Source organism: Aquarana catesbeiana, linkage group LG02, assembly GCF_042186555.1.
Source record: "Aquarana catesbeiana isolate 2022-GZ linkage group LG02, ASM4218655v1, whole genome shotgun sequence".
Classification (NCBI taxonomy): domain Eukaryota; kingdom Metazoa; phylum Chordata; class Amphibia; order Anura; family Ranidae; genus Aquarana; species Aquarana catesbeiana.
This window is the reverse complement of record NC_133325.1, coordinates 753,649,098-753,666,197: the sequence shown is the minus strand read 5'-3', so window position 1 is coordinate 753,666,197 and position 17,100 is coordinate 753,649,098. Positions and strand designations below refer to the sequence as shown.

The 17,100-nt window shown below is 43.5% G+C and overlaps 2 protein-coding genes across 2 annotated transcripts in view; one reads left to right on the top strand and one right to left on the bottom strand.

Moving 5' to 3' along the window:
- LOC141127719 (trifunctional purine biosynthetic protein adenosine-3-like) overlaps positions 1 to 6,190 on the bottom strand; it is a 69,143-nt gene extending 62,953 nt beyond the window's left edge. Inside the window, exons 1-3 of the mRNA XM_073614466.1 lie at positions 6,046 to 6,190; positions 4,146 to 4,241; positions 2,382 to 2,556 (exon numbers count right to left, since the gene is read on the bottom strand). Of these exons, the coding sequence (XP_073470567.1) occupies positions 2,382 to 2,556; positions 4,146 to 4,241; positions 6,046 to 6,190 (416 nt within the window). The remainder of the gene's footprint in view (positions 1 to 2,381; positions 2,557 to 4,145; positions 4,242 to 6,045) is intronic.
- Positions 6,191 to 9,986: 3,796 nt separating this feature from the next.
- Positions 9,987 to 16,407, top strand: DNAJC28 (DnaJ heat shock protein family (Hsp40) member C28). The gene is made up of 2 exons (XM_073617158.1): positions 9,987 to 10,094; positions 15,250 to 16,407. The coding sequence occupies exon 2, from the start codon at positions 15,276 to 15,278 to the stop codon at positions 16,383 to 16,385; it is 1,110 nt and encodes a 369-aa protein (XP_073473259.1). The 5' UTR covers positions 9,987 to 10,094; positions 15,250 to 15,275; the 3' UTR covers positions 16,386 to 16,407.
- Positions 16,408 to 17,100: the final 693 nt, after the last annotated feature.

The window sequence follows — 17,100 nt, the reverse complement described above, 5'->3', positions numbered from 1 at the left end:
CAGGGATCTGGAACCGACCCGACCATGTTTCTTCTCCCACATTGGTCGTAGCTAACCTCGGATTAAAACAAACACCTTCACAATGCTACCCGCCTTATTAATCTATCATTTTCTCACAACGCCCTGAAGGCCTACCGTACTGCCTGGAAAATCCATGACAGGTTCCTAGCCTCAAACCCTGGGGCAGTATCAGGAGATTTCCATCACATCCTGGCCTTCATGTCATCTTGCCACACACAATTGGCATTTTCACACTATACCATTAGTCTCTACTTAGCTGGCATCCAGCATTTCATCTCCTTACAAAATCCTACCAAACCATCTTTGGTTGCCGCCCATGCGGTCAAGTCTATACTGCACGGTAGTCACAGACAACTCCAAATCAACAGTAAACGCCTACCTGCGACCAGCGCCATATTCCGAGACAGGTCTACCATCCTGTCACATTCCCCTTTGGGTTAATTTCAGCCCGGTCGTTCACGCAGCCATCTACCTGGCTTTCTGCGGTTTCTTATGCCCCAGTGAATTCACGGTCACTGGCCCCAGTAACATGTTACATAGACTCCACCTGACACGCCACCAAAGTTACTTCATCCGGCACCTCATGGCGTCTGAAACACAACTGTCTGGTCCCGGTATAGATATCATACTTCCCAGACTCATAACGCCTGGTGCCCCGTGGCCATTCTAGACCAGTTATTAGCTCATCTGCCCGACCTCTCGGAGGGCAGCCATTACTACCGTTCCCTACTAGCCCTCTAAGTAGCAACCAGTTCACTAGACACGTTAGAAATCTTTTGCCCAACTTAGGCCTTGACCCCGGACAATTCTCTGGAAATTCTTTCGCATTGGAGTAGCATCAGCAGCCTCACGAAACGGGGTCCCGGACCACGTCATCAAGAAGATGGACAGGTGGAAATTCGCTTGCTTCGCTCGATACATTCCCAATCCACAAACAGAAATGTCACAAGCCTTTGGCAAGCTTGCCCTGTAGTATGTCAGTAAACTTAAATCATTACCTCCCTAACCAAGTCTTTTTGCGCCCTTCTCTGGCATACCACCCAGCAGATCTGGGTTTACCATACAGCAGGCCAGGGCACACTTCAGGTCTATTTTATGTTGTTAGTCTTGTGACGTGTTTATGTGCTTCATATCTCTCAGGACGGAGGGCTCCGACCATAAATATATATATATATATATATATTATAGTAGATGTCAAGAAGCTGAAGTACTTCTAAAGTACTTAAAGATCTGCTTCTTATAGCTCTGATGGCAAGTTCTTTACATCAGTGTTCTCAATTTCACAGAGCAGATAGAGTGTAGCTAAAGCCAAAACTTATTTTTTAAATTTTGGATAGTATGAAAGGGTTGGAGCCTTTGTCAAGTTTTTTTTTTTTTTTTTTTTTTAATTCTGTGAAACCACTGGGGAGATTGATGTTCTCTATTTTCCCTGATGACTTCCATCACCAAGACAAAAAAAACAATGGGACAATCAATTTTTTTTTCGTTGTCATCGGGAACAGGAGGTGAAGAGAAATCCCCAAATGAGAGATTTTATCTCACTTAAGAGAGATTTACCCTGACTTGTTGTCATGCTATACTCACTGGAGAAGCCACCAGGCTTCCTATTGTATGCTTGTATGCAGCTGCTCTGGACTACCCGTCTGCAGCAGAAGTTCACCCTGGTTCTCCTGTCTACAGCCCAGCTTCACTCCTCTCGTGCAACACCTTTGGCAGGGCAATGCAAGCTTCAGGCACCAGCCATGGGCCTACTTTTTCAATCACGGGTCTTCTCCAAACAGCAAGCCTGGGAGGTGAGGAACTAGCACACACTCACAAGGCAGAGCCTGGGAGGCAAGAGAGCTTTGAGAACCCTCTCCCAGGATGTACCACTGGCAATAAACCTCCTCATGATTGTCTAGGGGGATATATATATATATATATTCAAAACTCTGTTTTTTGTATCCTCTTACACTGTTGCCAGGGACAAACCCCAAACAGGCAGACACAAACAAGAACCACAGATTAGGGAAAAACCAACAGAAAGCAGAATTATCAATTCAGGCCAAGGCGGACTACAGCCTAGCAGTACTAAATTTAGAGTAGGGATATGACTGCTTATGGTTGGGTCCCTACAAACTTATTTCCTACTCTTTCAAAGCTAAAAAAAAAAAGTTTGGGTTTCAAGCGGGATTTTTTACTCTTAAAAAGAAGTATGGAGAATGAAACCAGTAAGGTGAATCATCCTCTGTGTTTTCATGGTTTCCATAGTGCTGAATTGGTGGGATGCAGGATTAAATTATAGTAGTAAAATCTGCATGCTGGATACAATATGCCAGCACATGTTCTGATGTTGCAGTTTTAATTTTGTCTGGACTTACTAGGTGATGAAATGACAAGCTTCATGAGGGTTGGTAAAAGACTTCCATCTTGCGGTTGGGATTCCATATTGTTGCATGAAGCATTTGGCGTTACTCTTGTTGGCCTGTAGCAGAGCTGCTTTTGCAGTGGGACCAAAACACTTCACTCCAGAGGCTGATATATCATCCACAAGTCCTTCGGAATGAAAACAAGGAACAAAGGTTCTGATTGAGTCATCTTACACCCAACTCATCCAAATATTACATTATTCTAAATTGGATCTCTACCCAAGGGCTATGGTAGGAGGGAGCAAGGGAAAACAAAAATGTTAAACTCTTGTCCATCTTATGCTGCCAAAATAATTCACAAAGTTGTCATATGGGGACAAGGAGAGTCTCAGCCCTGTATAACAACCTTTTCAACATGCCATATAAGCTCTAACATGAGCTAACAAAGGACTATTTCTTTGCAGCCTAATGGAGCTGTGGAGACAGTGCCATCTTAAGAGCATTATAAGCCCCCGGGCAATACAGTGCACTGGGGCCCTGTCTACACAATCACGCACGATTGCCCATCAAATGCAGCTTTACTGTGCATGTGAATGCAGCCTCACTGTGCCTGTGAATGCCGCCTCACTGTGCCCATAAAATGCAGCCTCACTGTGCCCATGAATGCAGCCTCACTGTGCCCACCATTGCAGCCTCACTGTGCCCACCATTGCAGCCTCACTGTGCCCGTGAATGCAGCCTCACTGTGCCCACCATTGCAGCCTCAATGTGCCCATGAATGCAGTCTCACTGTGCCCACCATTGCAGCCTCACTGTGCCCGTGAATACAGCCTCACTATGTCCACCATTGCAGCTTCACTGTGCCCACCATTGCACCCTCACTGTGCCCACCATTGCACCCTCACTGTGCCCACCATTACAGCCTCACTGTGCCCATGAATGCAGTCTCACTGTGCCCACAATTGCACCCTCACTGTGCCCATGAATGCAGCATCACTGTGCCAATTAATACAGACTCACCATTGCCTGGTAACACCCATACACACAGCGGGCATCTCCTCCTGTGTATTACAGAGCTGGCTGGGTCTGTGTTTGGCGGCCACACTGTAACAAGGTCCCACCCCCCCTAGACCGGCTCGTGTGATAGGTGGAACACTGATTCAATCTACTATTACACAAGTCGGTCTAGGGGGGCGGGACCTTGTTACAGTGCGGCCGCCGAACATAGACCCAGCCAGCTCTGTGATACACAGGAGGAGGAGGAGAAAGGGAAAGAGCGCTGCAGCCGCAACTCAAAGTGGCCCCAGGGCAGGCGGCCTACCGGGAAATTTCCCAGTATCCTGGTGGGCTAGTCCAGCCCTGGCTGGGGTCGCTGGGCAGGTGGGGCCCCCTAGGCAAGTGGGGCCCCCGGGCAACTGCCCAGCATGCCCATGCGAAAAGACGGCCCTGTGTGGAGGAGTAGAAGGGTGGATGCTACAATATTGCTTGTTGCACAGCCTAGAGAAAGTGAAGCCAGCCTTTTAAAGACACCTTTGCTCTTCCTCTGGGCTGTTGACTTTCTAAAAAAGTTGAAATTTGCATCACAGTAACAGCACCGTTTGCTTTGCATATGCTGAGCATTTTGGGGGAAAGTGAGGAAAAAACTTATGGTGATACCTCAATGTTTTATGTAAATAGGTAAAGTGTATGGGGAATGTAAAGGTTCACCATAAATCAAATGCATCATGAAAGATTGATAAAACGGTTATCAGAAAAACTGAAAAAAATAGCTCTTACCGGCAGTGAGAAGAGGAATGGGGCTGATCACTACAAGGCTGATATTGTGGTCCTTGCAGAACTGCTTCAGCAGTGGCCAGTTACTTGTTAGCACCGCTTCAGAGAATGGACAGAACAATATGCAGAAAACATAAATGTATATAATATTATAAATAATCCTGATCACTGTATTGAGTATAGCAGCAATGAGAGGAAAACATTTTTTTAAGGAAATGAGCGGAATAAAAACAAAAGGTAAAGGAAATAAAAAAGAAATTATAAAATGCTAAATAATAAAAAATAAAGAGATAGATGAGGAGAACAGAGGAGAGGAGAACCAAACCTAAGGAAAATAAAAAAAGGAACATGGAATGAAAAAGAAAACACATAGGTAAGGAGAACAGGGGAGAAGGGAACAGAGATGAGGGGTGGAGAGGACAGGTGAGGAGAGGAGAGGAAAGCAAAGGAGAGAAAAGGGGAGGAGAGAAGAACAGAGAAGAGGGGAGGAGAGAAGAGCAGAAAAGAAGGGAGAAGAGGACAGGTGAGGAGGGGAAAGCAAAAGGAGAGGACAGGTGATGAGAGCAGAGAAGAGGGGAGGAGAGGACAGGTGAGAAGAGGAAAGCAAAGGAAAGGACAGGAGAGAAGAGCAGAGAAGAGGGTAGGAGAGAAGAACACAGAAGAGGGGAGGAGAGAAGAGCTGAGAAGAAGGGAGAAGAGGACAGGTGAGGAGAGCAAAGCAAAGGAGAGAAGAACAGAGCAGGGGGAAGGAGAGAAGAGCAAAGGAGTGGAGAGGAGAGGAAAGGGAAAGGGAAGGGAGGAGAGGAAAGGAAAGGGAGGGGAGGAGAGGAAAGAGGAAGAGAGGAGAGTAGAGCCCCCTAAAAATGAGAAATGGAAGTCAGGAAAAAGAAAACAGAAGGCATAGAAAATAGGTGAGTAAGACAGGAAATTATAGGAAAGAAAACAAAGGAGACACTGAAATTATTAAGGGGATTGAAAACAAAAGGCAAAGGAAATAAAAAAAAAAGGAATTAGGAAATGGTAAATTAAAAAAAAAGGTAGGTGAGGAGAACAGAGAAGAGGAGAACCAAACCTAAAGGAAATAAAAAAATGAACAGGGAAGGAAAAACAAAATGATAGGTAAGGAGACCAGGGGAGAGGGGGACAGAGATGAGAGGAGGAGAGGACAGGTGGGGAGAGGAAAGCAAAGGAGAGGACAGGTGAGGAGAGCAGAGAAGAGCAGAGAAGAGGGGAGGAGAGAAGAACAGAGAAGAGGGGAGGAAAACAAAACAAAGGAGAGGAGAGAAGAGCAGAGAAGTGGGGAGAAGAGAAGAGCAGAGAAGAGGGGATGAGAGAAGAGCAGAGAAGAGGGGAGAAGAGCACAGGCAAGCAGAGGAAAGCAAAGGAGAGGACAGGAGGGAATAACAGAGAAGTGGGGAAGAGAGAAGAGCAAAGGAGAGGAGAGAACAGGAGAGGAGAGGAAAGGGGGGGAGGGGAGAAGAGAAGAGGAAAGAGGAAGAGAGGAGAGGAGAGCCCGCTAAAAATTAGAAAAGGAAGTCAGGAAATCCAAACAAAAGGCATAGAAAAAGGGGAAAGTAAGAAAGGAAATTAAATTATAAGAGAAAAAAAACAAAGGAGAAAAGGAAATTATTAAGAAACTATTAAGGAAATAAGGAAAACAAAAAGCAAAGGAAAGGCTCGGAGGTGAAAACAAAGCCAAAGGAAAAACAAAAGGCAAAGGTTAACAAAAACACAAAGAAGGAGGAAAAAAAAGAAAAGACGGGGAAAAAATGAAAAGACTGAGGGCCAAATATTATGGGCCGCTTCATGTATATAAATTATCCTCAGTGGTTGGAAATCTTTAAAAGCTAGCATTCTGTAAAAATATTTCCAGATTTGCATCCAAATTAGAATTCTTTCTTACCTGACTTACATACTTTCCCACTGTCTGGTGTACTATCTTTTCCAGGAGCAAAGAGAACCTGTTTTATATGGGGGGACTGAGCCAGACTCCAGCACAGGCTCTCCTCACAGGGACTGCTGCCAATCACCAGGACTCTGTCAGTCATGTTGCTAGAAAAAAACTGAAGATAAATCACATCTTTTGTTACATGTGCTGTGATTCCTGGTGTCAAAGGAGTTTCACCATACCATTTTTTTTTTTTTTTTAAGAAAAAAGTAACAACGAAAAATAGATGAGATAGATAGATGAGATAGATAGATAGATAGATAGATAGATAGAATTAATTACTTACGTTCAGTTTGGATTCCCTAGTCTAGGTCTCAGAGTGAGTCTGCCTGCTGTGTTGCTGTAAATGATTCGGAAGAATTGTCCTTTATCTGATGCTCTAGTATTGGCTCATAGAATAGGTCAGCTCCTCCAGTGGTCTCATATGCTTTGCATGCCATAAATATGTAAATATATGATATTTATGGCTCTCCATGGAACCTTCTACAATGCATCCTAGTTGGGTGTAAGAAGGGATTTATACAGTGACTTTACAAGCCTGTTGTGGAGTATACAAGAATAAACCTGACGTGTTAATGAGCCCTCTGACTCTCCACCCTTAACCTTAAAAACATTCTTTACACTGGGTCATTATGATACAGCAAGGAGCAAGACTGCAGTGAATAACATTAGACCAATATGATACATTTATTATATGCATAGAATTGATTCCCATATTAAGTAAATGCGGACAGTATGAAGACCAACCATGATTCTGATCCAGGATGTCCAAAGTGTCATAATCCACAACAATACAATGTCAGTTTATTCAATTTGCCGGTATTATCTTACATACACCTGCTAGTTTTTGACCTGTAATATGTCACTGGCCTGCGTGCCTTACCAACGCACTTCCTGTTTAATGCGTTTCCTGTTTTGGATTGTTGTGTCCCGCATTATGGAAACAATAAAAATCATTGAACGGAAGATATCAGTTTATTAGAACCCAGCCAGATGGAGTACTGTACACACATTCACTGAAGCATGCAATGACATGTTTAGGTTCATGGGCATTGTATACTTACTTTGGGGAGGTTACTGTGAACAACCACAATTACAGGGAAAAGGCTAGGACTCCCTGTAGGTGATCATTGTTAATTTACAGTGACAAAGCCTTAATATCTAAACACAGGAAATAGATACAGACCACTACATCCCACCCCGGGTCATGGTAGCCAGGCAAGAAGAAAAACAGCAGTGTATGTAAAGGCAATTAAAAAACAAAAAAAGCATTGGATAGCGTAGAGAAGGCTGAGATTCCCTATCAAGTTATTATTGCTGTCTGTGTCCCCGCTGGGTAGATTGGCCCCTCTTTTTGTCCCGGTGACCATTTTTACTGAGATAGAAAGTTATGGAAAATCAAAAACTTTACAGTTTTCAACAGAACGAAAAGTGAATGTAAATCGTCCAATGGGGACAATGTTACAATGATAGATGTCTAAGATGGGAATTCCCCTAAATTCTAATGCCGCGTACACACGGGCGGACTTTTGGACGGACTTGGTCCGGCGGACTTTTGGACGGACCTTCCGACGGACTTTCGAACGAACGGACTTGCCTACACACGATCAACCAAAGTCCAACGGATTCGTACGTGATGACGTACGACCGGACTAAAATAAGGAAGTTCATAGCCAGTAGCCAATAGCTGCCCTAGCGTCGTTTTTTGTCCGTCGAACTAGCATACAGACGAGCGGACTTTTTGACCGGGCTCGAGTCATTTCTAGGTCCGTCGGACTTTTGGAAAAAAAAGTCAGCTGGAGCCCACACACGGTCGAATTGTCCGCCGGAGTCCGGTCCGCCGGACCTAGTCTGTCAAAGTCCGCTCGTGTGTACGCGGCATAAGGATTTTTTCTAATTTTTGTTGGATGTCCAGGACAGAAAGTGAAGAGACATAGGTAACAAACAATAACATAGCTCCCAACTGTCCCCAAATTCAAGGGACTGACCCTGATTTAGAACAAAGTCCCTCTGTCCCACTTTCCTCCAAATCTGTCCCTTGTTTTGATCTGATCTGTATATTTGTATATAAAATGCACTATGTATCTTTAAAATCCTGTTTCCCAGTGCTAAACCTTTCATTCAATTTCTAAATTTCTGCGTTTGTAAATTTCAAAAGCCAGTATAAAGTAATAGTAGTGGTAAATAAAGCACTTGTGGGTTTCACTATACTTTTTTTTTTGTCTTGTTTAATTCTCCTTAAAGCTACTTTGACACTGGGGCGGTGCCGGCGTTAGTGGAGCTTTACCCCTGTTATAGCGGCGCTCTGAAGCCGCTTTTCAGGCAGTAGCGGGGCGCTTTTTACCCCCAAGAAGATGTTAAAAAGGGGTTGAAAGTGCCCGTGATGCGGCGTTTCCGAAGCGCTTTTCAGGCAGTGCCCATTAATTCCAATGGGCAGGGGCGGTGTGGGAGCACTATATACACCTCTCCCACACTGCCCCAAAGACGCAGCTTGCAGGACTTTTTATCCCATCCTGCAAGCGCACCACCCCAATGTGAAAGCACTCGGGCTTACACACTGGGGAGGCAGTTTTCAGGTGCTTTACAGGGGCTATTTTTAGTGCTAAAACGCCTGAAAACTGCCTCAGTGTGAAAGGGGTCTTAAGGGGGCGTGGCAGAGGGTGTGCCCTATTCTTACATACTTTTACTAATAGGAGTCCCCTCGTACCCATCTCAAAAAGTTGGAAAGTATGTAATAACCTGATAGGGGTTTTATCTATTCCCTATCTAAAACATAACATTTTGCCTATAAGGCACTTTAAGGGTAAATTCGCTTTAGTAAACTGACCGTAAAGACCTTAGGAAATATGTTAATATACATTTGGATGGCAGGATATGCTAAACACAAAGAATGTAACTAATTCTCAATTGAATGTGTCAGCATCCATTAATTAATCAGCCAATTAAAGTAGAAATAAGGGCATTTTTTAAATTTTGGATAGAGTAAGAGAGGACTATAAACCCTGTTAGTCTTTTCTTGCTACCTGTGTCCCATTGGGGAGATTTCCCTTCACTTCCTGTCCCAAAGCCAACTGGAACTGAGTTGTCACCAGGGTTGTGCTCTATTCCTGTTCTGGTGACAACCCAAAATTTCACATAGTTAAAGCAGGAAGTGAGAAAAAATCCCTCGAAAGTGAGGGGATGAACTAATGTCCTTACTGGAAGTTTTCCCCTCTCTGGGGACAACCCAACATTTAGGACTTTTTTTTTTACTTTTACTTTCAATGGTAACTGTAAACTGTACAACTAAAGAGGGTGAATCTCCCTAACGGGGACACAGACAGCAGTAAAACACTGACAGGCGTTCTAATCTCTTTTCTCTCTATGCAAGACCAAAAAAAGAACTGTTTTGCCTTTAGTTATACTTTAACTGTCTGTGTTGCCCACAGCCATCAATCCAAATCATTTTCATTTTTTTTGGGGGGGGGGGGGGGGTTAGGTTGGTTGGGTTTTGTTTTGGGTTTTTTTTTTCTTTTTTGTTTTTTTTTTTATTGTTTGGATAAGGTGGGGATGGTGGGTTCTAAATATTGTATAGAAGGGTTTATTAGATGAATGATATCATTGAGAAAAGGGATTTAAGGTAGAAGAGCAAAGATAAAAGTGTATATATATACAGTCTACTCTTTTTTTATTTGGCTTTATATATCTTTTCGTACAGTATTGTATGGTTTGTCCTAAATGTAAAAAAAATGTAATAAAAATTGAAATATAAAAAAAAAAAAAATTTCAAAAGTTGGAATAATAAGTGAGATTTTATTTTATTTATTGATCGATTTGTAGTTTTCATCATGACCTGATCACATAACTTCTAAACGCCTAGGATGCATTTTTATAAAAAGATCAGTAGAGGGCGCTGTGACATTACAATACAGGATCACATTTCCCAGAAGCTCTTGCTGCACAACAAACATGTCAGCTTGCTAGAGCGAAGGAAGGGGCACACATATGATTTTTGCTCTTACACGGTAAGTTTACAGTGTAAAAAACTGTCACTCTGAAATTGCAGATATTATATAGACACTTGTGCAGTCACTACTGTGCAGACCTGGATCTGACTTGTCATTGGATGTACCCTTACATTGCATGTCCTCACCTTTGAAATGTACCTGACTTTTTATTTGTTTATTACAGGTACTAATATAGCGCCGTGAATTTACGCATCGCTCCATGCTGGTAATCTTAAATAATCAACAGTCGGTGGCCAGCAAATGCATTTGATAATAGTGTACAGAGCACTCTGCAAAGTGCAGTGACGATGATCAACCAGCTAGCAACTTTTTACTTTTTTGCTGCGTTTACGCGACTGGTTTTGCCGTCGGAATAAACTCCGAAGGCTTCTCCGACGGAACTCAGACGGAATTCCGCTCAAGCTGTTTTGCATACACACGGTCACACCAAAGTCCGACCGTCCAGAACGAGGTGACGTACACCACGTACGATGGGACTAGAAAAAGGAAGTTCAATAGCCAGTAGCCAATAGCTTCCGTCTCGTACTTGCTTCACAGCATGCGTTGTTTTTGGCCTGTCGGAATGGCATACAGACGAGCGGTTTTCCTGTTAGGAATTGGTTCAGTCGGATATATTTAGAACATGTTCTATTTCTAGGTCCGTCAGAATTTTTGAAAAAAAAAAAGTCGGATGAGGCATACACAGGATCAGAATATACGATCAAAAAGCTTCCGTCGGACTTTTTCTGTCAGACATTTCACTCGTGTGTACGCGGCTTTAATCTGTTCAAAAGCAATCGCTAAGGTTGGTCATAAAGACGCCTTACCAAGAACGAGCGCTAGGGAGAAATCTTCCCTAGTTTGGGGACCTGACACCATGAAGCATCAGCCAGATCACACAAAGATTTTCCAGCAAGTTGGACAATTTATCTGGGTGGTGAGTAGGGCTCCTATGAGCTTTGAATCGGCGGTTCGCCAGTTCTCCGAACAGCGAACAATTTGGGGTGTTCGCGGCAAATTCGAAAGCCGCAGAACACCCATTAAAAGTCTATGGGAGAAATCAAAAGTGCTAATTTTAAAGGCTTATATGCATGGTATTGTCATAAAAAGTGTTTGGGGACCTGGGTCCTGCCCCAGGGGACATGGATCAATGGATCAAAAAAAAGTTTTAAAAACGTCTGTATAGACACCCCCCAGGTACGAAATTTAAAGGAATATTACACTTTTATTGTTTCACTTTAAGCATTATTAAAATCACTGCTCCCGAAAAAACGTCCGTTTTTAAAACTTTTTAGCATTGATCCATGTCCCCTGGGGCAGGACCCAGGTCCCCAAACACTTTTTATGACAATAACTTGTATATAAGCCTTTGAAATTAGCACTTTTGATTATTCATGTTCGTGTCCCATACACTTTAACGGTGTTTGCGTGTTTGAACAAATTTTTTGCCTGTTCGCATTTTCTGGTGCGAACCGAACAGGGGGGTGTTCGGCTCATCCCTAGTGGTGAGTGCTTCCTTCAATTGGACGTTCTTAATAGTTCTACCCATAGTAGATACCCATAGCATCCTTTTACAAAGGAGATGTTTTGATCAAATATATATAAGGCCCCATTCACACCTAAACATTTTGTAGCTTGATGCTCAAAGCTCCAAAACGCTTAACAAGCCACATTCCGCTGTTCTCTATAGCCCCTGTTCACATATTGGCATTCTGTCTCCTGTAGCTGGATGCCTGTCACTCAAAAAAGTAGATGAGCTACTTTTCAGGCAGAATTTTGTGTTTTTGGCCCTACAGACTTCAATGGAAATACCTGAAAAAACCTGAATACCTGAAAAAAAAATGGAAAATTGTATCAAATACTTATCGTAATTTTCCTTTTCTGGTGCCAATACATAGCAGTATACATGTGGTAGTATGCTGCCATGTTGGCGCCAGGAAAGCTCAATTCATGTATTTTTTTCAGGTGTATTTCATTTTTTGTTTTTAGGCTTTTATTAACCGCTTCCAGACTGCCCACCGCACCGTGCGGCAGGGCGGCCCAGCTGCACGAAACGACGTACCTGTATGTTGTTTCCTCCTTGGGGGTCTTGGGCAGGTGTGTGCCGCCGGTGACCCGCTGGGGCTGGGATTGGACACAGCGGGAGCCAATCAGCGGGTCCGGCGGCCACGATGGGCGCCAGGACCCGCTGATCATTCGAAGGAGAGGCAGAACGGCGGTCTGCCTATGTAAACAAGGCAGATCGCCGTTCTGCCATTGAGGAAGAGAGAGATCTTGTGTTCCTGCTAATGAGCAACACAGATCTCTCTCTTCCTCCAGTTAGGCGATCCCCCACACAGTTATAAAGTATTCACTAGGACAGTGTTTCTTAACTGCAGTCCTCAAGGCGCACCAACAGGTCATGTTTTACGGCTTTCTATTATTTTGCACAGATGATGTGATCAGTTTCACTGCCGTAGTAATTACCAGAGCTGTATCACTAAATGTTGAAGACATTGTAAAGTTTGGTATCCATAACTCCTACTTCCAGGGTGGCTCCCTGGAGCCACTCTTTCTTATTTTGTATGCGCTATGTATAGGACTCACAAGAGCATTGTGGCCGGGGTCCTTAGCAGTGTTTCTGCTTGGGTGCTGCTACTAAGGCTGCACATGCATATACGGCCAAGATTATTTATTGTGTTTAGAGTGTGCTTGAGAAGTATGATGGGTGAGCAAGCAGTCATGGAACTTGTAGTGCGCGATCCCGAGCGGAAGTTCGGGGAAGCGGCACTGTGCGATTTGGAGCCAGCAGTGGTGAACATACATACAGTATCTCACAAAAGTAAGTACACCCCTCACATTTTTGTAAATATTTTATTATATCTTTTCATGTGACAACACTGAAGAAATTACACTTTGCTACAATGTAAAGTAGTGAGTGTACAGCTTGTATAACAGTGTAAATTTGCTGTCCCCTCAAAATAACTTAATACACAGCCATTAATGTCTTAGCCACTGGCAACAAAAGTGAATACACCCCTAAGTGAAAATGTCCAAAAAGGGCCCAAAGTGTCAATATTTTGTGTGGCTACCATTATTTTCCAGCACTGCTGGAAACCATCTTGGGCATGGAGTTCACCAGAGCTTCACAGGTTGTCACTGGAGTCCTCTTCCACTCCTCCATGACAACATCACGGAGCTGGTGGATGTTGGAGAACTTGGGCTCCTCCACCTTCTGTTTGAGGATGCCCCACAGATGCTCAATAGGGTTTAGGTCTGGAGAGATGCTTGGCCAGTGCATAACCTCTACCATCAGCTTCTTTAGCAAGGCAGTAGTTGTCTTGGAGGTGCGTTTGGGGTCGTTATCATGTTGGAATACTGCCCTTCGGCCCAGTCTCCGAAGGGAGGGGATCATGCTCTGTTTCAGTATGTCACAGTACATGTTGGCATTAATGGTTCCCTCAATGAACTGTAGTTCCCCAGTGCCGGCAGCACTCATGCAGCCACAGACCATTACACTCCCACCACCATGCTTGACTGTAGGCAAGACACACTTGTCTTTGTACTCCTCACCTGGTTGCCGTCACACACGCTTGACACCATCTGAACCAAATAAGTTTATCTTGGTCTCATCAGACCACAGGACATGGTTCCAGTAATCCATGTTCTTAGTCTGCTTGTCTTCAGCAAACTGCGGGGTTTCTTGTGATTCATCTTTAGAAGAGGCTTCCTTCTGGCATGACAGACATGCAGACCAATTTGATGCAGTATGCGGTGTATGGTCTGAGCACTGATGGGCTGACCCCACGCCCCCACCCCTTCAAACTCGTCAGCAATGCTGGCAGCACTCATACGTCTATTTCCCAAAGACAACCTCTGGATATGACACTGAGCACGTGCACTCAACTTCTTTGGTCGACCATGGCGAGGCCTATTCTAAGTGGAACCTGTCCTGTTAAAGCGCTGTATGGTCTTGGCCACCATGCTGCAGCTCAATTTCAGGATCTTGGTAATCTTCTTTTAGTCTAGGCCAGGGATATGCAATTAGCAGACCTCCAGCTGTTGCAAAACTACAAGTCCCATCATGCCTCTGCCTCTGGGTGTCATGCTTGTGGCTGTCAGAGTCTTGCTATGCCTCATGGGACTTGTAGTTCTGCAACAGCTGGAGCTCCACCTAGGCCATCTTTATGTAGAGCAACAATTCTTTTTTTTATCCTTAGATTCTTAGAGAGTTCTTTGCCATGAGGTGCCATGTTGAACTTCCAGTGACCAGTATGAGAGAGTGAGAGCGATAACACTAAATTTAACACACCTGATCCCCATTCACACCTGAGACCTTGTAACACTAACGAGTCACATGACACCGGGGAGGGAAAATGGCTAATTGGCCCAATTTGGACATTTTCACTTAGGGGTGTACTCATGTTTGTTGCCAGCGGTTTAGACATTAATGGCTGTGTGTTGAGTTATTTTGAGGGGACTGTAAATGTTGTACAAAATATTTACAAAAAATGTGAGGGGTGTACTCACTTTTGTGAGATACTGTAAGTGTTGGGCACAGCATATATAACATAGAATGCACGTTAGCATAGAATGCATTTAATTAAAAAAAACCCTAAGCATATAGATACTACTTTAATATGGAATTACTCTCCATCAGTTGGGGCTATAACAGCATCCATTCCTTTGGGAAGGCTTTCCACAAGATTTTGGAGGATGTCTGTGGGAATTGGTGCCCATTCAGCCTTTTGACATTCGTGAGTGCAGGTACTAGTGTTGGACCTGGCTCACAGTCAGCATTCCAATTCATCCCAGTGGTGTTCAGTAGGGTTGAGGTCAGGGCTATGTGCAGCTCACTTGAGTTCCTCCACACCAAAATCATCCAGCCATGTCTTTATGGAGCTGGCCTTGTAGACTGGGGCACAGTCATGCTAAAACAGAAGAGGGCTACAAACAGTTACCACAAGGTTGGAAGAGTACAATTGTCTAAAATGTCTTTGTACGCTGTAGCATTAACAGTACCCACAGTCACTGGAAACACCTAAACTCAATATTTTTCAGGCAGTGCATACTTAGTGTACCTTGATGATGTTAGTAAGCTTGTACATGTCTTATGTTCAAATATCGTTAATGATAGAAATACTTTTCTGTAGCTCTTTAGCCCAAATCTAATTATTTTTTAAAATTATTTTAGGATTATTTAAGAACAGAATTACCATCATGAAACTTGTACGGGTCTTTTTGCCACAAAATATAAAGTACCCACTCTCTGTACGTTCATGGAACCCATCCGTCTATATGTATTCAACCTACAATCCCAAGAGGAGCATCAAGGACTGTTATCAACTTCTAAATGTTCCAGAAGGGTCCTCCGCAGATGAAGTTAGACACTCTTATAGGCTTTTGGCAAAGAAATATCATCCAGATAGCGGTGCCATCACTGCCAACACCAACATGTTCATGCAGATTGATGAAGCCTACAAAAGCCTCCTGACACACTTGGCTCAAAAGTCAAAGACAGTAGAAGGCCTTGAAGATGATGAGGAGAAGACCTCGGAGTACAAGACACCACAGCATAGGCATTACTTGAGTTATGAAGGAGTTGGTTATGGCACCCCTAGCCAGCGGCAGAGACAGTACGTCCAGTTTCGTGTAGACCGAGCAGCTGACCAAGTTCTGGATTTTCGAAAGAAAAAATATGAACAGGAGTACGCTGAGAACGCAATGGTTGCAAAGGACGTTAGGCAGAATAAAAAGGTGAAAGTAACTCAAGCCATAGAACGTTTGGTAGAAGACCTGATCCAAGAGTCCATGGCAAAGGGAGACTTTGACAACCTCAGTGGCAAAGGAAAGCCCATTACCAAGTTTTCCACGTGTCCACATATTGACCCGATGACTCACAATCTCAACCGCATTCTGATAGATAACGGTTATCAGCCTGAATGGATCGTTCTCCAAAAGGAGATACGAGATACGATTGATAAGCTTCGAAATGATTTAATAGCCTCTCGTAAGAAAATAGGAGAGCCCATGACTTATTCAAAGGAAAAGGAATGGATGGAAATCTGTGAAAATTTCAGAGAAAATGTAACAAAGCTAAACAAGAAAGTGAATGACTTTAACCTGGTTGTGCCCCTCATGAGCAGACAAATGATCCACTTTAACGTCGATAAAGAAATTTCTCGAGCTGAGCAGGCCTACTGTGTGCTAAAAGAGGAAATGGAAGCAGCCATTAAGATGAAAGCAAAGAAAGACATGGACTTTAAGCAAACCAGTCCTATGGAAATCTTATTAAATTGGATAAATCAATTTAACAAAGAAAGTAAATGAATATAAAAACTGTCTAACAATCTCTTCAGGTTGCTTTGCATTTTAAGCTCTCAATTTTGGTAACTTAAGGGGCTAGCCTTTAGAGTCCGGTCATTTTTAAAGGAATCCATATACTTAAAGGGGTTGTAGAGGTAGAAGGTATTTTATCTTAATGCATTAAGATAAAAAGCCTTCTGTGTGCAGCAGTCCCCCAAACACTTACCTGAGGTCTCTCTATGTACGCAAATGTCTCTGCTGTCCAAGATTCTCCTTCATGATTGGCTGAGACACAGCAGCGGTGCCATTGGCTCCTGCTGCTTTCAAAGTTAGCTAGCCAATCAGGGGAGAAAGGGGGTGGAGCTCCGTGTCTGCATGGAAACACGGAGCTGTGACTCAGCTCAGGTTCCCCCATAGCAAGCTGCTTGCTGTGGGGGCACTGAACAGGAGGGAGGGGCCAGGAGCACAGAAGAGGCACCCGAGAAGAGGAGGATCTGGGCTGCTCTGTGCAAATCCACTGCAACAGAGCAGGTAAGTATAACATGTTTATTTTTGTTTTTTTATAGGAAAAAAAAACCAAGCCTTTACAATCACTTTAAAGCTGTAATAAACACAGAAACAACATTTTTATACATTACAGCTTACCAATTCCTATTCCTAGTGGTGGCTGCATTCATTTTCTTTTTTAGGCTTTTTTCCTTTAATTTCGCCTGTTGATTTGGCCTGTAAGTCTGTTATT

Coding starts and splice junctions, on each gene's coding strand:
- DNAJC28 (XM_073617158.1), top strand. CDS start 15,276: ATGAAACTTGTACGGGTCTTTTTGCCACAAAATATAAAGTACCCACTC.